Genomic DNA, 17472 nt, shown 5'->3' with positions numbered 1-17472 from the left:
TCTCACAGTTCACAGGTTCGAGCCCTGCATCAGGCCCTGTGCTGACAGCTCAGAGCGTGGAGCCTGCTTGGGATTCTCTCCCCCCCCACCCGCAGCTCTCTGTCCTCCATTCCGCTCATGCGTGTGCACTCTCTCCCTCTCTCAAAAATAAATAAACTTAGAAAATGTTTTCTTGCTTTATTTTGCCTTGTCTTGTTAATATATGTGATTTCTAACCCAATTTCACTGTGGCCTGAGTACATACTCTGTATAGCCTCCTTCTTTCAAAATGCTTGAGTCTGTGGCTCACCTTGCCTTCCATTTTTGTAAAATGTCCTATGTTCTTGAAAGAACGTGCATCCTGCAGTGGCTGGGTACAGTCTTCTGTGTATGGCGACTAGGTCTGACTGTTAATCGTGGTGTACAAATCTCCTGTGTCTTTTTAAAAAAATGATTATCTGCCTGTTCTCTGGGTTCCTAGAGGTAACACGCTGATTTTAACTTTGTCCAGTTTTGCTTTGTTTTTAAGCGACTGCATCAGGTGCCTACACATTTAGAATTGTTAACATATTTTGCTGGTAAGCCCAACAACTGAACATCCATCTAGTTGTATATACTAGCTTTGTTTTGGTTCAGAGTCGTGAGTAGGTTCTTGTCCACCCATTTGCATTCGGTCTTCCCGTGGCCGTATTTTAAGTGCACTTCTTGTCAACAGCGAATCGCTGAAATTTCAGAAAACAACGAACCTTGGAGCCTTGACAACTGATGAAAATCCCAGTTCACTGGGTTGCAAATCTGCCATATTACTTGCTGTTTTCTGTTTGCCTACCAGGTCCACATTCACTTTCTATTTCCTTTCCAACTTTGGGGTGCACTTAATATTTTTTAAATGTTTATTTTATTTTGAGAGAGACAGAGCAGGGTGCGTGTGAGCAGGTCAGGGGCAGAGAGAGGGTGAGACACGGGGCTGGATCCCATGAACCGTGAGATCATGACCCTAACCGAAATCAAGTCAAGACGCTTAACTGAGTGAGCCAAGCAGGAGCCCCTAATCCATATATCTATCTATCTATCTATCTATCTATCTATCTATATATATAGATATCTTTTAGTTTGTATTTTTTCCTCCATTAATTTCAAATTTGTAAATTACGTTCTCCTTCTCTTAGTGGTTATCCTAAGATTACCACGTACACTCATAACCTATTACAGTTTACCATAAACGCGTAGGCTCAGCGCGTTCCAGACGACACAGGCCCACTGCTCCTTCAGCTACCCCGACTCTACCTCCAGAGTTATGTACCATTTGGTTTGTGTATTTCGATCCTGTACATATTTTAAAACCCATCATATGCCATGATGTTTTGGGCCATCGGTATTCACTTGAATTTACCATGTATTTACCCTCTGTGTCATTCTCTATTCCTTCATTCACCTTTAAGCTCCCACCTAGGATGGTCTCTCTGCCTGAACAATACCTTCTCCCTCCAGTGGCGGTTTTCTGGTGACAAAAAATCTCAGGTTTGTTGCTTGCTCGAAAATAGAGGGGCGCCTGGGTGGCGCAGTCGGTTAAGCGTCCGACTTCAGCCAGGTCACGATCTTGCGGTCCGTGAGTTCGAGCCCCGCGTCGGGCTCTGGGCTGATGGCTCGGAGCCTGGAGCCTGTTTCCGATTCTATGTCTCCCTCTCTCTCTGCCCCTCCCCCGTTCATGCTCTGTCTCTCTTTGTCCCAAAAATAAATAAACGTTGAAAAAAAAAATTAAAAAAAAAAAAGAAAATAGACAGGTGGCCTGCATTTTTGAAGAGCATTTGACCCATAGATAGAATTTTAGGTTGGCAGGGCTCTTTCCAATGCTTCTACGATCCAATGTCTTCCTTTTCAACAGATTTCAACAGATTCAACAGATACAATTTACAGACTGTCACGTTACTCAATGATTCATATAGTAAATTCGATGACTTCCAATAAATTTACATAAGTGTGACCCATATCGCTCCATAAAGATCTTTTGTGTTCCCTTGTAAACATGCCCGTTCCCATTTCTAGCCCACGGCCACTGCCTATGTGTCCCATTCCATTGTCTTCTGACTTCCATTATGTCTATTGAGATGTCAGCTGCCAGTATTATTATTATTCTTTGAGCACAATCTGTCCTTTACCCCTGGCTGCTTAAAAAGAAATATTTAAATGTTTATTTTTGAGAGAGAGAGACAGACAGAGAGAGACAGAGCATGAGCAGGGGAGGGGCAGAGAGAGGGAGACACAGAATCCAAAGCAGGCTCCAGGCTCTAAGCTGTCAGCACAGAATCCAAAGTGGGGCTCGAACCCATGAACCGTGAGATCATAACCTGAGCTGAAGTCAGAGGCTCAACCGACTGAGCCACCCAGGCGCCCCAATGATTTTATTTAAAAAACTTTTTTTAAAATATTTATTCATTTTTGAGAGACAGAGAGAGACAGAGCATGAGCGGGGGAGTAGCAGAGAGACAGGGAGACACAAATTCCAAAGCAGGCTCCAGGCTCTGAGCTGTCAGCACAGAGCCTGATGCAGGGCTCGAACTCACAGACCACGAGATCATGACCTGAGCCGAAGCTGGACGCTTCACCGACTGAACCACCCAGGCGCCCTACTCCTGGCTGCTTTTAGTAGTGATTTTTGTCTTAGGTTTCCAGCATTTTTACAATGACGTGGCTTTATGTGTCTGTCCTTGTGCTCGCCGGCTTAGGATCTTTACCACTTTTTACCCTGGGGTGTGCTGGTATTGCCAGTTTTGGAAAATTCTCCACCAACATCTCTCCAACACGTTCCTTCTCATCTACCCTCTCGTTCCTCTCCTCCTGGGACTACTAATTACACATGATTTTTACCTCTCCCCTGTCTCACGTCTGTTATACCCCCCACTGTTGGGGGCCTGTGTTTATTTATTATCTATTGCTAAATAACAAACTTCCCTAAAGTGTAGCAGCCTTGAAATAGCCAACGTTCATTACCTTACGGTTTTCTGTGGTTCAGGAGTCCAGGAGCAGGTGGACAGTCAGTTCTGGCTCAGGGCCTGTTGGGTGGGAGTCGAGCTGTGAGCCAGGCCCGTGGTCTCTGGAGGCTGAGCAGGTGGAGAGTCCACTTCCAAGATCACTGCTAGGGTTGTTGGCCGGCCTCGGTTCCCCAGCATCTATCGGTCTCAGTGTGTCACCGTGTGGACCTCTTCCCGAGTTGCCGAGTGACCTCGTGATATGGCAACCGGATTCCCCCATGGCGAGTGATCAGAGAAAGAGAAAGGGAAGCCGTGACCAAGAAGGAAGACTTAATCCCCTCCTGCCCTCGTCTTGGAAGTGATGTTTTGTCACATTGCTGTACTCCACTCGTTGGAAGTGAGTCTCTAGGTCCAGCTCACAATGAAGGGGAGGGGATTAGCACAGGCAACAAAAGCAAAATTAAACAAGTGGGACTACATCAAACTAAAAAGTTTCTACACAGTGTACACACACACACACACACACACACACACACACACACACACACGAGAATATTATTCACCCATTAAGAAAAAGGAAAATCCTGGGGCGCCTGGGTGGTTCAGTCGGTTGGACATCCGACTTCGGCTCAGGTCATGATCTCGCGGTCCGTGAGTTCGAGCCCCGCGTCGGGCTCTGTGCTGACAGCTCAGAGCCTGGAGCCTGTTTCGGATTCTGTGTCTCCCTCTCTCTCTCTGACCTTCCCCCATTCATGCTCTGTCTCAAAAATGAATAAATGTTAAAATTAAAAAAAAAAAAAAAAGGAAAATCCTGCTATCTGCAGCAACATAAATGGGCCTTGAGGGCATTATGCACAGTGAAATAAGCCAGACAGAGAAAGACAAATCCCGCATGATCTCACTCATGTGTGGAATCCTGAAAGAAACCAAACTCACAGAGACAGAAGAGATCCGTGGTGGCCGGGGGCAGCGGGTGGGGGTGGGTGAGGGAACTGGGCAAGGGGAGGCAAAGGCACAAACTTCCAGTTACAAGAGAAGTAAGGAGAGTATGGTGACTGTGGTTAACAACACTGTATTTATTGTATATCTGACAGTTAGCAAGAGAGTAGATCTTAAAAGTTCTCACCACAAGCAAAAATACCCTAAGTCTGTAAGGTGGACACTAACTGAGCTTAATTGTGTGACAGTTTCACGTATATACATATATTGGGCCATTACGTTGTGTACCTTAAACTTACACAAGCTTAAATGTCAATTGTATTTCAATAAAACCGGGAGGAGACTGAGGGAGGTCATGACAGAGCATGAGCATTTGGGGTTTGGAGGGCCAGTCAGAGGCCGCCCAGCACAGTGCGGAAGCTCTCGGACCAGCTCTTAGTCTGTACTTAATCTGTCTGAAGACACTGTGGTGTGGTGGCCGCCAACGTCCCGCTGTAGAAAACTCCCCTCCCTTCCTTCCTGGAATTCAGTCTCAATAAATGACAGTCTTATTTCTTAAACATCCCCTCCAGCAAAAAATCCGACCAGCAGAAACTGAATGAGGAAAAATTCAGAATACAACCTTGACACAACGTTTCACGGGGCCAAAGAAAATATCATGGCGAAGTGCTGTGTGGCTCCTGTCTTTCCCCACACACCTTCCTCGGGTACCAGCTGAAGCCCTGAAGAGAGGCCACGCAAATCCTGATAATGCTCACTAACATCCCCCAATCTGTAGGAAAGCTAACGAAAGGACAAGTAGAAAGCCTAGAAAAGTCCAGGGGAAATGGTCTGGTTGAGAGCAGAGGCGGGGTCTCGGCACAGGCGGGGCCTGCCGGGCTAGCCATCGCTGTAAATAGGGCTGACCCATAAAGGCAGCAAGGTTTTGCGGAACTGACGAGTGAGTAATGAGGCTAGCTCACGAGACACTGTACCTCTATCTCTCCGTCTTGGACCGCTCAGGCTGGGAGAAGCCAGCCACCGTCTTGGGAGGACACTCACACGGCCTCAGGGAGAAGTCCACGTGGCCCGGAACCGAGGCTTTTGCCAACAGCCGACAAGGAATCGAGGCCCCTGCCAGAGGTGTGCTAGAGCTGGCTCAGCTCAGCTCAGCTCACGAGAGCCGAATATTAAATTATCAAGAATTTTGTGAACCAGCTAAACACGGCTCTTATTAAAAATTCAATTGCATAAGCTGGTAAATAAATAACAATAAAAAACTGTAGTACAATTTTGATATCAATTCCAAAGTGTGGGGCAGGGTTTAACATTTATTTATTTTTGAGGCAGAGAGAGAGAGAGAGAGAATGAGCAAGGGAGGGGCAGAGAGAAAGAGAGAGAGAGAGAAGGAGACACAGAATCTGAAGCAGGCTCCAAGCTCTGAGCTGTTGCTATAGAGCCCAATGCGGGGCTCGAACCCACAGTGTGGAGATCATGACCGCAGCTGAAGTCGGAAACTTAACCGACTGAGCCCCCCAGGCGCCCCAGTTTTGTTTTATTTTTTTTTCACACTACCAAGCAGTTAACTTCACCCTGACACTCTCTCTCTGGAGAACAGCATCAGAACCCACAGCTTAAGGGCTCAGTCCTGCAAGAACGCCCCCACTCCCTGACTCTAGACCCCAGTCACAACTTCATGTGGTCACCTGTGCTTCTGACCCACCGGCCATAAACTGGACGTTCCCACAACCGCTTCTTCAATTAACTCACTAGAATGGCTCACAGAGCTCACAAAAACACCGACATCTACCAGTTCATTATACGGAACATGATACAGGAGCCAGATGAACACATACACAGGGCCACGGTGCGAAGCGTCCGTGCTCTCTGACGGCACTGCTCTCCCGGCACCTCCCGGGACACCAACCCGGAAGCGTTTTGGGTTCTCTGCCCATTGGCCGCTGGCACTTGAACTCAATTTCCAGCCCCTGTCCCTTCCCAGGAGGCTGGGAGGGGGGCCTGAAAGTTCCAACCCTCGAATCCCATGGATGGTTCTCTCGGCAACCAGTCCCCATCCTCAGGTCCTTTCCAAAGTCACCTTGCTCACACAATACAACACAACACAACACAACACAACACAACACAACACGCCTTACCTGAGGTCACCACTTAGGAACGTATAAATGTTTTGGGAGCTCAGTGCTAGGAACAGAAGACTGAACATAAATTTCCTGTTATAAGATTATAAAACTATAAGTTATAAATCAAAACAATGCAAATGGCAATATACAAGACGTCACGGTTTGGCTACACTGTACTATTATCAGTGCTCTTAAGGTTTTTTACGTCTGCTTAAATCCGCATGATGGACGTGCTGTGTCGATAATTTGAAATCAACCATCATGCGTGAACTTACGTCATGGAACCGGGTAAACAGGAAACACTAGGGTTTAATTTAACATTTTGTTGATTGTCTAGATTAAGAAAGTGGTGGCGAAAATGTTAATAATGCAAACTAAGTTGAAAAGTGTCTCCTATCCCGAGCCATTTCATTAAGAACACAAAAACTTAGGGAAATATTCTTCCAGCATTAGAACAGTAGTATTCAAGTCAGCAACAGTGTGGCTTGCCTGGGGGATGCACGAGTGAAGTTCTGACACACACCACTGCTATTCACTTTTATCCTCATCATTAACGTGAATTAAAACCAACATTCTTGTCAGAACTCCACTGGTAGAGGGGCACCTGGGTGGCTCAGTCAGTTAGGTGACTGACTTTGGCTCAGGTCATGATCTCACAGTTCGTGAGTTCAAGCCCCGCGTCGGAGCCTGGAGCCCTTCGGATTCTGTGTCTCCCTCTCTCTCTCTGTCCCTCCTCTGCTCATGCTCTGTGTCTCTCTGTCTCTCAAGAATAAACGTTAAAAAATAATAATAATAAAAAAAACAACTCCACTGGGAGAGCCAGCTGTTAAGCCAGCCACATGAGGGCACCGTCTTGGGAGTGGGGCCTCCCGCCCCAGTCCAGCCTTCAGACCACTGCAGCCCAGGCCCAGAGCTCGACTGCAGCCTCCTGAGAGCCCCGGAGACAGCACCACCCTGCCGAGCCACTTCCGAACGCCTGGCCCACAGAACTGTGTGACACAGCAAACGTTTACGGTTGTTTTAAGCTGCTAAGTTTGGGGAGAATGTGGGCCACACTGCCATTTACAGAACTCTATTGCAGGGAAAATGAGCTACAATTTACTGCACTGTTTCGTTGTGACACACTCCCAGGAGTAGAATAACCGACCTGAAGATTATGAGTAAAAATATATTTCTCGGCTTCCAAACGGTTTGCTGCCCGCAAGGAATACCTCTTTTGGCCTAGGGCGGGGTTCGGCAAACTTCTTCCTGAAAAGCCAGAGTACACGTTTTAGGCTACTGTAGGTTAGTGGCATAATCAAGGATATTATATAAGTAATTAGATAACCATCTAGCATGTAACCATTTAAAAACGTAAAATCCTTTCTGAGCTCAGTGCCAAACAAAAATAAGACCTCAGGCTACAGTGCTACGTGTCATACTTGGGTTTATGAGTCTTGCTCATAAAGTAGATATTAAGGGACATTTCATTTTTGTTTTAATTTGCATATGGCATCTTTATAGGAAAATAATGAAATCTATTCATGCTAATGTTGCCTCAGTTCTTTGGAAAAGCCATTGGTCAGTTAATTCAATATTTACTCGGGACCTATTTAAGAACTTTCTGTGGGCTCCTGGGGGGCTCAGGTGGTTAAGCATCTGACTACGGCTCTGGTCATGATCTCACCGTTCATGAGTTCAAGCCCCATGTTGGGTTCTGGGCTGACAGCTCAGAGCCTGGAGCCTGCTTCCGATTCTGTGTCTCCCTCTCTCTCTCTGCCCCTCCCCGGCTTGCAGTCTGTCTCTCTCTCTGTCTCTCTGTCTCTCTCAAAAATAAATAAATATATATTTTTTTATATATGAAATTTATTGTCAAATTGGTTTCCATACAACACCCAGTGCTCATCCCAAAAGGTGCCCTCCTCAATACCCATCACTCACCCTCCCCTAACTCCCACCCCCCATCAACCCTCAGTTTGTTCTCAGTTTTTAACAGTCTCTTATGCTTGGGCTCTCTCGCACTCTAACCTCTTTTTTTTTTTTTTTCCTTCCCCTCCCCCATGGGTTCCTGTTAAGTTTCTCAGGATCCACATAAGAGTGAAACCATATGGTATCTGTCTTTCTCTGTATGGCTTATTTCACTTAGCATCACACTCTCCAGTTCCATCCACGTTGCTACAAAAGGCCATATTTCATTTTTTCTCATTGCCACGTAGTATTCCATTGTGTCTATAAACCACAATTTCTTTATCCATTCATCAGTTGATGGACATTTAGGCTCTTTCCATAATTTGGCTATTGTTGAGAGTGCTGCTATGAACATTGGGGTACAAGTGCCCCTATGCATCAGTACTCCTGTATCCCTTGGATAAATTCCTAGCAGTGCTATTGCTGGGTCATAGGGTAGGTCTATTTTTAATTTTCTGAGGAACCTCCACACTGCTTTCCAGAGCGGCTGCACCAATTTGCATTCCCACCAACAGTGCAAGAGGGTTCCCGTTTCTCCACATCCTCTCCAGCATCTATAGTCTCCTGATTTGTTCATTTTGGCCACTCTGACTGGCGTGAGGTGATACCTGAGTGTGGTTTTGATTTGTATTTCCCTGATAAGGAGCGACGCTGAACATCTTAATAAATAAATATTTTTAAAAAATTAAAAAAAAACTTTCTAGTCAAAATATGCTTGCTAGCAGTATATCATCTGGGTGCATCTCCTTTTTCCTCAATATTCTTTAATTAATTAATTAATTAATTAATTGATTAATTTTTTTAGAGAGTGAGCATGCACTAGCAGGGGAGGGACAGAGGAAGGAGGGAGGAAGGGGGGGGGAGAGAGAGAGAGAGAGAGAGAGAGAGAGAATCCCAAGCAGGATACACACTGTCAGCTCAGAGCCTTGATGCGGGGCTCGAACCCATGAAACTGAGAGATCATGACCTGAACCAAAATGAAGAGTCAGACGTTCAACCAACTGAGCCACCCAGGTGCCCCAAGAGAGAGAGTATCTTAAGCAGGCCCCACACACGCTCAGCATGGAGCCTGATGCAGGGCTCGATCCCACAACCCTGGGATCATGAGCTGAGCTGAAATCAAGAGCTGGAGGCTCAAGCAATTGAGCACCCAGGCGCCCCTGCCCTCATTATTCTTGTCCTAACTTCTTTCTTTTCTTTCAAATTTTACATGACGTTGCCTCTTTAAATCCAAACAAAATGAAGCGAGATGTGATTTTGCAAACTTGCGTTTCTGTTTCCGTTTGGCTTAGGGTGAACAAGCTGACAGATTCCAGCACAGAAATCCAAACCCTCCAGATTCCCTCCATTCAGTCTCGCCACCTGATCGGCGGGGTTCCTGTCAACAGAATCAAACGTACTCACTCAAGGATCTTCTCCATACCGTCCGGCCTGCCAATCCATCACAACACTGGGGTGAGCAAATATTTCACATGCATGCCAGAGGGCAGATTTGGGGTTATCTCTTAGAATCATCCTGTTCTTTGGTCAAGAAGTCCAGGTCACCCACCCTTTGCCAAGGGCTTGAGGAGAAATGTGTAGATCTTAGGCACAAAAGAGTCCCCGCCAGGTTCCCGCAAGGCCATGCCCTCAGCTCTAGTTCAGAGACAATGCACTATTGTTTCCTGGCCACGATTAACTCAGTGGAAGAAAGTACCAGAAAAGGACACAGTAAAAGGTCTTGGCCCTTCCTCTTACCAAAAAGAAGAAAGAATAAAAGCACTGAATCTACCAGCCAAAAAAAGCATATTTAATCTTCCCGTTTTCATATTTCACTGTGAAACAGATCACATATCACACCTGGAGTTTAAGACATATCTATTTTAGTGTTTTATTTTATTATTTTTGAGGGAGGGAGGGGTGGAGGGAAGGGCAGGGGGGGGTGTGAGGGCAGAGGATCCGAAGCAGGCTCTGTGCTGAGATCAGAGAGCCCGACACGGGGCTCAAACTCACCAACTATGAGATCATGACCTGAGCTAAAGTCAGATACTTAACCAACCGAGTCACCCAGGCGCCCCACAATTTTTTTAAAACATCCCTATGAAGTATATGGATAACCTGTAATGTTCTTTTGTTATCGAAAAAAAAAAAGGATATTGATACGCACCTTACAAAATGGTCTCGATTTCGCCACCTACAAGGTATGGCTGTAAAATAGTGAGACTGGTTTTCATGGGTTAGGGAAGAGATGGGCTGCACTGTTCCACAATCTTGAATCATGTATAAAAGGGGCCTCTGAGTTGGAAAGGGTCTCAGGGCCATGTAGGCCAGCCGCCTGTCCTGTCCAGGAGGCTCCTCTCCAGCCCCCAGCAAGAGGTTAATCTGGGCTCCGCTGGGCCAAGCTTTGCTTCTGGAAACCTCCCAGGAGGTAATTCTCAGGGCACAACCTCGAACAAGTTGAGAGTAGCATCTTTTGATGAATGCTTTGGGTGGACGTGGCCTTCGTGTCCAAGGCGGGAGATTTCAGAGATGCTTGGTAGAGTCTCAAGGATTTGTCGGTATTTGGGGCCAGAAACTTAAGAATGCCTGACTCAAACCTGACCACCAAGCCTCTCCCCACAAAGGCTCTGGGTGGATGAGTCACGCACAACGAACACCGGCCCTGAGGCTCGAGGGCCCCGTCTGCCCCAGCTCCCGCAGCACCAGCGAGAAGCCGAGCGGGAGCTCATGGCGCTGACCTCCGGGGCCTCCCACCCCAGGCCCAACTTTATGTCTTCGACCTCAGTGCACATGACTGCACCCTTTACACTGACTGCCCGTGCCACAAGGGCCACGCTGTGCACGGGTCCTGCGTATTTACCTGCGGGATATGTTACTAAAAGTGGAATTTCTAGCCTAAAGACTACATGCGTATTAAATTAGATTGTATTCATCCAGGTCATCTGTTTTCTACAAAAGTTGTGCCAAATGAAGACCTCAGCACTGGCATTCCATATCCTCACCAACTTAAAGTTTCTGATAATGTGGCGGGTTGAAAAATAAAATTGTATCATGCTTACATCTGCTATCTGTTCAGGCTACTACTCTTCCAGAGCTTTCCAATCTGTGACTTCCTTTTCTGCCATTAAATGTGAATCAAGTCATCAGGTCAAAGCAAATTTTGAACATCATCAAAGCATTAGACCCAATACGAGACTGCGGCCGGGGGGAGGCTAGCTCCTCTGTGTGGCCGTGTTAATGGTGTGTCCCCCCCCCCCTTTTTTTTTTATCGCAGTTCAGCCTCATCTGCCAACAGTTCTATGCCATGCTCCTGAAAAGGGTCCTGTACTCTTGGCGCAACTGGTTGTTGATGCTCACGGTACAGGTCCTGGTGCCCCTGCTGATCACCACCTTCAGCCTCACCATCTTCAACCTGGAAACGAACACGGGCAGCGTGCCGCTGGAACTGACCCTGAGAACGTATGGCCGAACCGTCGTCCCATTCTATATTTCTCCCAATTCCAGGCTGGGTCCTCGGCTTTCACAGTATTTTACAGACATGCTTCTGGCGGAGGAACAGATCCCTCTGGAGACCCGGAGTAAGTCTGAGGCCCAGGAGAGCAGCGCGCGTGCTCTGGGGGCCGTGGTAGGGGGTGCGCCCTGAAGTCAGGTGAACAGCCAGACGTCTCAGAAGATCTCTTGGCCGCCAGATGACAAGAAAGGGAGAGGGTGCCTGGAAATGCAGCCAGGCTGTGTCTTTCTGGGGATGGCGGCATGTCCAAAACTGAAACGGACAATTACCTGCTGTCTGATGTGTTCCGAGAGGGGATTTACACTTCGATGGAGAGAGTTTGGTGACAGATATAGAGATCACTGAGCAAATGTGAAAAGGGAGGACATGAACTCAGGAGGGCAGGGGAAGATCGTATGAAAAAGGAGACTTACCATAACAGAGCACTTGATTGTGCCTTGACTTAACCAACTTTCTGATGTATTCCAGGGGAGGGGAGAGGAGGGCAGCCCTTAGGGGGTGGGGTGGGGTAAGGAACAAAGTCCCCGCTTCCAGGACGGGACGTCCAGAGGTAAATGTGCTTCAGCGATCCAGAGAAACGCCAGCTGAGCGGCTGGAGAGTCTGGTGGCCTCGGGCGAGCGGGCACTGGGGACAACGAAGGGCAGGCCAGGGCCCTGCTGTTTCTCATCCCGAGTCTTGCAGGATTATCTGGTTTGAAAAGTTAGATGCACGCGTTCTCTTGGAAAGAAATAAAATGTTGAGGTGTTCACATTTTTAAATGAAGAGATCAAATGCAGAACACGGTGGAGCAAAATGGCGGGATCACAGCGCCCTACGTCTCCAAGCCTCGGTTTCTTGGTGGGGAAGACGGGGAGAAGGATAAAGCTCGCCTCCTCCCTCCCGCCCAGGGGCGCACGCGGGGCCCGCGGAGTGAGCGTGCTGCCTGCGCGCGTTACTCCTGCTGCTGCTGCTGTGAAGGAGGATCCTTTTCAGCACCCACGACCCCAGAGGTCTAGGTGTGTGTATATTTCCGTGGTGCTGTGTGCCAAGAGTACCGGGAAGAACGGCGGTACCACCGGCCCATAGTGAGCCCCTTGCCCAGAGGTCCTGGAGAGGGTGACCACAGCTGCAATGTGTAGGGACCATCCCGCTGTGGGATCACAGGGACACAGGTCGGCCTCGGATGGGGAGAGACAGGCTGCGGAGTAAGAGCCTGAGATGTGAGCAGGGGTGGACCCCGCAGCAAGCAGGGGGTAAGCGGAGAACGTTCCAAACCCGGGGCAGCGGGGGGTGGGGGGAGCACCTGTCAGCACGGGGCACGGCGGATCCTCGGGTGTGGCCAGACCTCGAAGGCGCCAGTGGAGTTTGGATGGAGACTGGGTGCTGTGGGCCAGGTGGGCCGTGAGGGTCACTTTGTGGTTCGGGGAGGGGAGGTGCAGTGCGACCGCGTGTGTCCTTCCACGTAGACGGGAGCGACTGGAAGAAGCACGGGGCTTCTTGGGGCCACACCGTCCAGGCAAAGAGTCACCTGAAAAAAAACGACTAGACGTTTTTCCTCCCCCTGCCCCCCCACGGCTTCAGTCAGTGAAAGGGACGTTTTGTGGAGGCCCGGGCGCGCGACGGAGGGGCCAGCTGCATCCAGAGGAGCCCGCTTTCCTGGGGGGCGGGGCGGGTGGTGAGGCGCTCAGGGGGCGCGGGGCCGGGGTCCAGGGCGTGAAGCTCCAGGGCGCCCGGCTCTGTTGCAGGCTCGGTGGAGGACCTCCTCCTGGACAAGGCAGAGGAGGAGCCCGAGGGCTTTGATTTCAAATACGTCGTGGCTGCTTCCTTTGAAGACCAGGGGAACCACACGATGGTGACGGCGCTGTTCAACAACCAGGCGTACCACTCCCCTGCCGTGGCGCTGGCGCTCGTGGACAACTTCCTCTTCAAGCTGCTCTCCGGGGCCACGGCTTCCATCACGGCGTCCAACCACCCTCAACCTAAGTCGGCCCTGGAGGCCTCAGAGGACATCTTGTACAAGTGAGTGTGACCGTCCCGCCCCAGGAAAGCCTTCCCGCGCATGCCGCGTCCCCCTGGCCACCTATTCTTTCTCATCCGCTTCTCGCCGGGATTACGACCGTCACTGTGAAAGACGGCTGGTGTGAGCAGTTGTGCTCACACGGCTTCCTCTCCCCTCGTGTCCTTTCGCAGCAGCCCTACAGGACACTACCTTTTTATCAACTTGCTTTTCGGAATAGCTTTCCTGTCCAGCTCCTTTGCCATCTTGACGGTCAAAGAGAGCTCCACAAAGGCCAAGCACATCCAGTTCGTCAGTGGTGTTTATGTGGCCACCTTCTGGCTCTCCGCTCTGCTGTGGGACCTCATCACTTCCCTGGTCCCCAGTCTGCTGCTGCTGGTGAGAGCCGCGTGGTTCAGGGACCCTCCCCCGCACGTCCCGGCGGGAGCGGGGGCAGGGGGTTTGCCTTCGGGACCCTGCAAAGAAGTGTTGTCTGGCAGCCCACCCAGGGTGTGACTCATCACTCACTCTCTATAAAAGGTCCCAGCAGAGGGGCCTGCTCTAGGGTCTCCAATCTGCCACATCCCCATAACTGTTGCCACGAGCTCCTAAGAGGTCGTGCGTCGGGGACGTGTGTTCACAGCCCAGAAACAGTTCACCAGGGCACTGACAGGTGCAACCGGTGGATCGTGACTGCACTGTGCAGCTTGCGATCCCCTGGCACTCTGGGCGGGGTGGGTCACGTCCCCCTTTACCTGGCCTGTGCTTCATAACTGTCACGGAGCCCCTGACCTCGTGGTGCCGACTTCTAGGGGCAGGGCCAGTGTCTGCACTGTCTGATGAGTAAATACAGGGAGCACCTGAGCAGTACTGCTAACATCTTACATTTTGGTTTTTTTTTCTTTTTCTTCATTTTTTAAATTTACATCCAAGTTACTTAGCGTATAGTGCAACAATGATTTCACAAGTAGATTCCTTAGTGCCCCTTCCCCATTTAGCCCATCCCCCCTCCCACAGCCCCTCCAGCAACCCTCTGTTTGTTCTCCATATTTATGAGTCTCTTCTGTTTTGTCCCCATCCCTGTTTTTATATTCTTTTTGTTTCCCTTCCCCTATGTTCATCTGTTTTGTCTCTTAAAGTTCTCATAGGAGTGAAGTCCTATGATATTTGTCTTTCTCTGACTAATTTCGCTTAGCATAATACCCTCCAGTTCCATCCACGTAGCTGCAAATGGCAAGATTTCATTCTTTTTGATTGCCGAGTATTACTCCATTGTATGTATATACCCCATCTTCTTTATCCATTCATCCATTGATGGCCATTTGGGCTCTTTCCATACTTCGGCTGTTGTCAATAGTGCTGCTATCAACATTGGGGCGCACGTGTCCCTTCGAAACAGCACACCTGTATCCCTTGCATAAATACCTAGTAGTGCCATTGCTAGGTCGAAGGGTAGTTCTATTTTTAATTTTTGAGGAACCTCCATCCTGTTTTCCAGCGTGGCTGCACCCGCTTGCATTCCCACCAACAATGCAAAAGAGATCCTCTTTCTCCGCATCCTCACCACCATCTGTTGTCGCCTGAGTTGTTAACGTGAGCCATTCTGACAGGTGTGAGGTGGTGTCTCATTGTGGTTTTGATTTGTATTTCCTTGATGATGAGTGATGTAGAACATTTTTTCATGCGCCATCTGGATGTCTTCTTTAGAAAAGTGTCTATTCATGTCTTATGCCCATTTCTTCACGGGATTATTTGTTTTTGGGGTATCGAGTTTGATAAGTTCTCTATAGGTTTTAGACACTAACCCTTTATCTGGTATGTCGTTTGCAAATATATTTTCCCATTTTGTTGTTTGGCTTTTAGTTTTGCTGATTGTTTCCTTTGCACATCTTATTTTTTTAATATTTTATACATACACACACATATTTTTTTCTTGAAAGAAAGAGAGTGAGCAAGGGAGGGGCAGAGAGAGGGAGAGACAATCCCAAGCAGGCTCCACGCTGTCAGCACAAAGCCCGATATGGGGCTCAAACTCACAAACTGTGAGATCATGACCTGAGCCGAAATCAAGTGTCAGACCCTTAATCAACTGAGCCACCCAGGCACCCCACTAACACCTTATTTTTTAAGTGGGGATCACCGTACCCTTTCTCTAATCCTTAGAATCGAACTCTCCCCCTCTTTCCCAAGGTGGTGTTTCTGTACCACGAGGAAGAAGCTTTCACACACCGGGAAAACGTCCAGGCCATCATTCTGGTGCTAATGCTCTACAGCTGGGCGAGCATCCCCTTGGTGTATCTGAGCAGCTTCTGTTTTCGCAACGAAGGGAGTGCTTTTGTCAAGCTCCTGGTCATGCTCACCTTCCTGAGCATCGGCCCCTTCATTCTCATCTCAGTCATGGAGTACAAAGGTGAGGGCCTTTGTATCTCACAGGGTCTGCTTCCTCCTGTCACAGCCACAGAAGCTGTGTCCCCAGACGGGAGGCTGCTCTGAGCAGCTGTCTTGTGAAGAGTCCCAAACTGTGTCCCAATGTCCCCAGCACATATCTCCGGGAGCGCAGATAAACACGGTGGCTATGTTCGTCCAGGGGGCTGTGCTCAGCAAGAGAAAGGGAGAGAGGAGCCTTGCCCACACCTGCAGCAGGGAGGACCGATGGGTCTCGGACCCCACTGACAGGACAGATCCCAGTGACAGAGTCAGGAGAACAGCGGCCCCTGAGTCAGGGGGAGGGTGGATTGACTAAACGGAGACGGCGGGGAACCCTCTGGAAATGCTCTGCATCTTGAGTGAGGTGTTGGTTGCGTGGGCATAAGTATTTGTTGAAATTCATCAAACTGTCCGCTTAGAATCATGCATTTCATCGAAACAAATTATTCCTCAGGTTTAAAAAAAAAAATTAACGTTTAGATATTTTTGAGAGGGAGAGACAGAGTGTGAGCAGGGAGAGGGGCGGACGAGACAGAGGGAGACACAGAATCCGAAGCAGCTCCAGGCTCTGAGCTGTCAACACAGACACGGGGCTTGAACCCATGAACCGCGAGATCATGACCTGAACCGAAGTTGGACGCTTAACCGTCTGGTGCCCCAATTATTCCTCAGTTTTAAAACAGGTGGTAAGTAAGTCAATAAGCCGAGGTTGGGAGAAGCCTGCTTGGTGAGTGTGTAATCAGGGTGAAAGCAGCTGGGGAATGAGCCGTCACTCACAGCGCACACCTTGACGTTGACATCTTTGCGTTTGGGCTGAACATCTACCTTGGGGTTTCTACCCCGATTCTCTCTGTCATTTACTGTGATGGCAACTACTTCCTTTAAGGTGACTTTCTGTGGTTGTGTCTGCTTAAAAATGTGTGAACAGCTCCCTCTGTCTTCATCTTAGGGGCCTCCCTGTGTCTTAGAGGACTGGCCATGCACGTATTTCCAGCTACCTAGAGCTTGTTTTACTGGTCTAACTGGCCGTGTTTTCCAGCACCCATTCTATTTGCAAACCACCTGTGGAATTTCGGAAATTATTTTCATCCGAGATCAGAAAAGGGACAGCATTTTGACTTTATGATTGAAATAGAACAAAAGCGTGCTGCAGACAGAGGAAAGGGGTTGGCAAAGCATATCGTGAGGGAACCCTAAGCTCGCAGTTCTCTGCGGTAGTGTGTGCCCAGATTCACAGATCATTCTGGGCAGTCACCCTGAGCAATGCTGCCCTAAGCCTCCAGAAAGGATCTAGGGATCTGTCCCTTTCTCCTCTCCTCAGCCGCGCAGCCCCACCCCAGAGAGACAAGCAGCTCCAAGTCACTGAGGGGCCCTGATGGGGACAGAGCTTTCACTGAGAGTGACCAGGACGGGGTGCAGGGATCTCTGGACATTCTCTCTGGATCCCTCGACCTTTCTGGGATCCATTTCTTCTCGGATTGCTTCCTGCCATGTCTTCTCTCCCCTCCTACACAGCAACAAGGACCGAGACCATTCTGCCGCTTAGCGGGAGGCACCCTCCAACTTAAAAGTCATCGGGGAAGGAGGCTGGGACAGGACAAGAACTCCACTTCTGGTCTGGG

The 17472-nt window shown here is 49.0% G+C and overlaps 1 protein-coding gene and 2 long non-coding RNA genes across 6 annotated transcripts in view; 1 reads left to right on the top strand and 2 right to left on the bottom strand.

The window, feature by feature from the left end:
• The window catches only part of LOC125154317 (uncharacterized), a 44779-nt gene extending 41323 nt beyond the window's left edge, over positions 1-3456 (bottom strand). For all 3 annotated transcript variants that reach the window (XR_007147753.1, XR_007147752.1, XR_007147754.1), the window contains exon 1: positions 2971-3456. This is a non-coding gene — a long non-coding RNA (uncharacterized LOC125154317). The remainder of the gene's footprint in view (positions 1-2970) is intronic.
• The window catches only part of LOC125154316 (ATP-binding cassette sub-family A member 17-like), an 88101-nt gene that overhangs the window by 53506 nt on the left and 17123 nt on the right, over positions 1-17472 (top strand). The window contains 5 exon segments of the mRNA XM_047838448.1: positions 9250-9412; positions 11211-11514; positions 13173-13446; positions 13618-13822; positions 15614-15833. Of these exon segments, the coding sequence (XP_047694404.1) occupies positions 9250-9412; positions 11211-11514; positions 13173-13446; positions 13618-13822; positions 15614-15833 (1166 nt within the window).
• The window catches only part of LOC125154318 (uncharacterized), a 33396-nt gene continuing 19600 nt past the window's right edge, over positions 3677-17472 (bottom strand). For both annotated transcript variants that reach the window (XR_007147756.1, XR_007147755.1), the window contains one exon: positions 3677-7258. This is a non-coding gene — a long non-coding RNA (uncharacterized LOC125154318). The remainder of the gene's footprint in view (positions 7259-17472) is intronic.

This window comes from Prionailurus viverrinus, chromosome E3 (genome assembly GCF_022837055.1).
Source record: "Prionailurus viverrinus isolate Anna chromosome E3, UM_Priviv_1.0, whole genome shotgun sequence".
Classification (NCBI taxonomy): Eukaryota; Metazoa; Chordata; class Mammalia; order Carnivora; family Felidae; genus Prionailurus; species Prionailurus viverrinus.
This window is presented reverse-complemented; position numbering and strand designations above follow the sequence as displayed.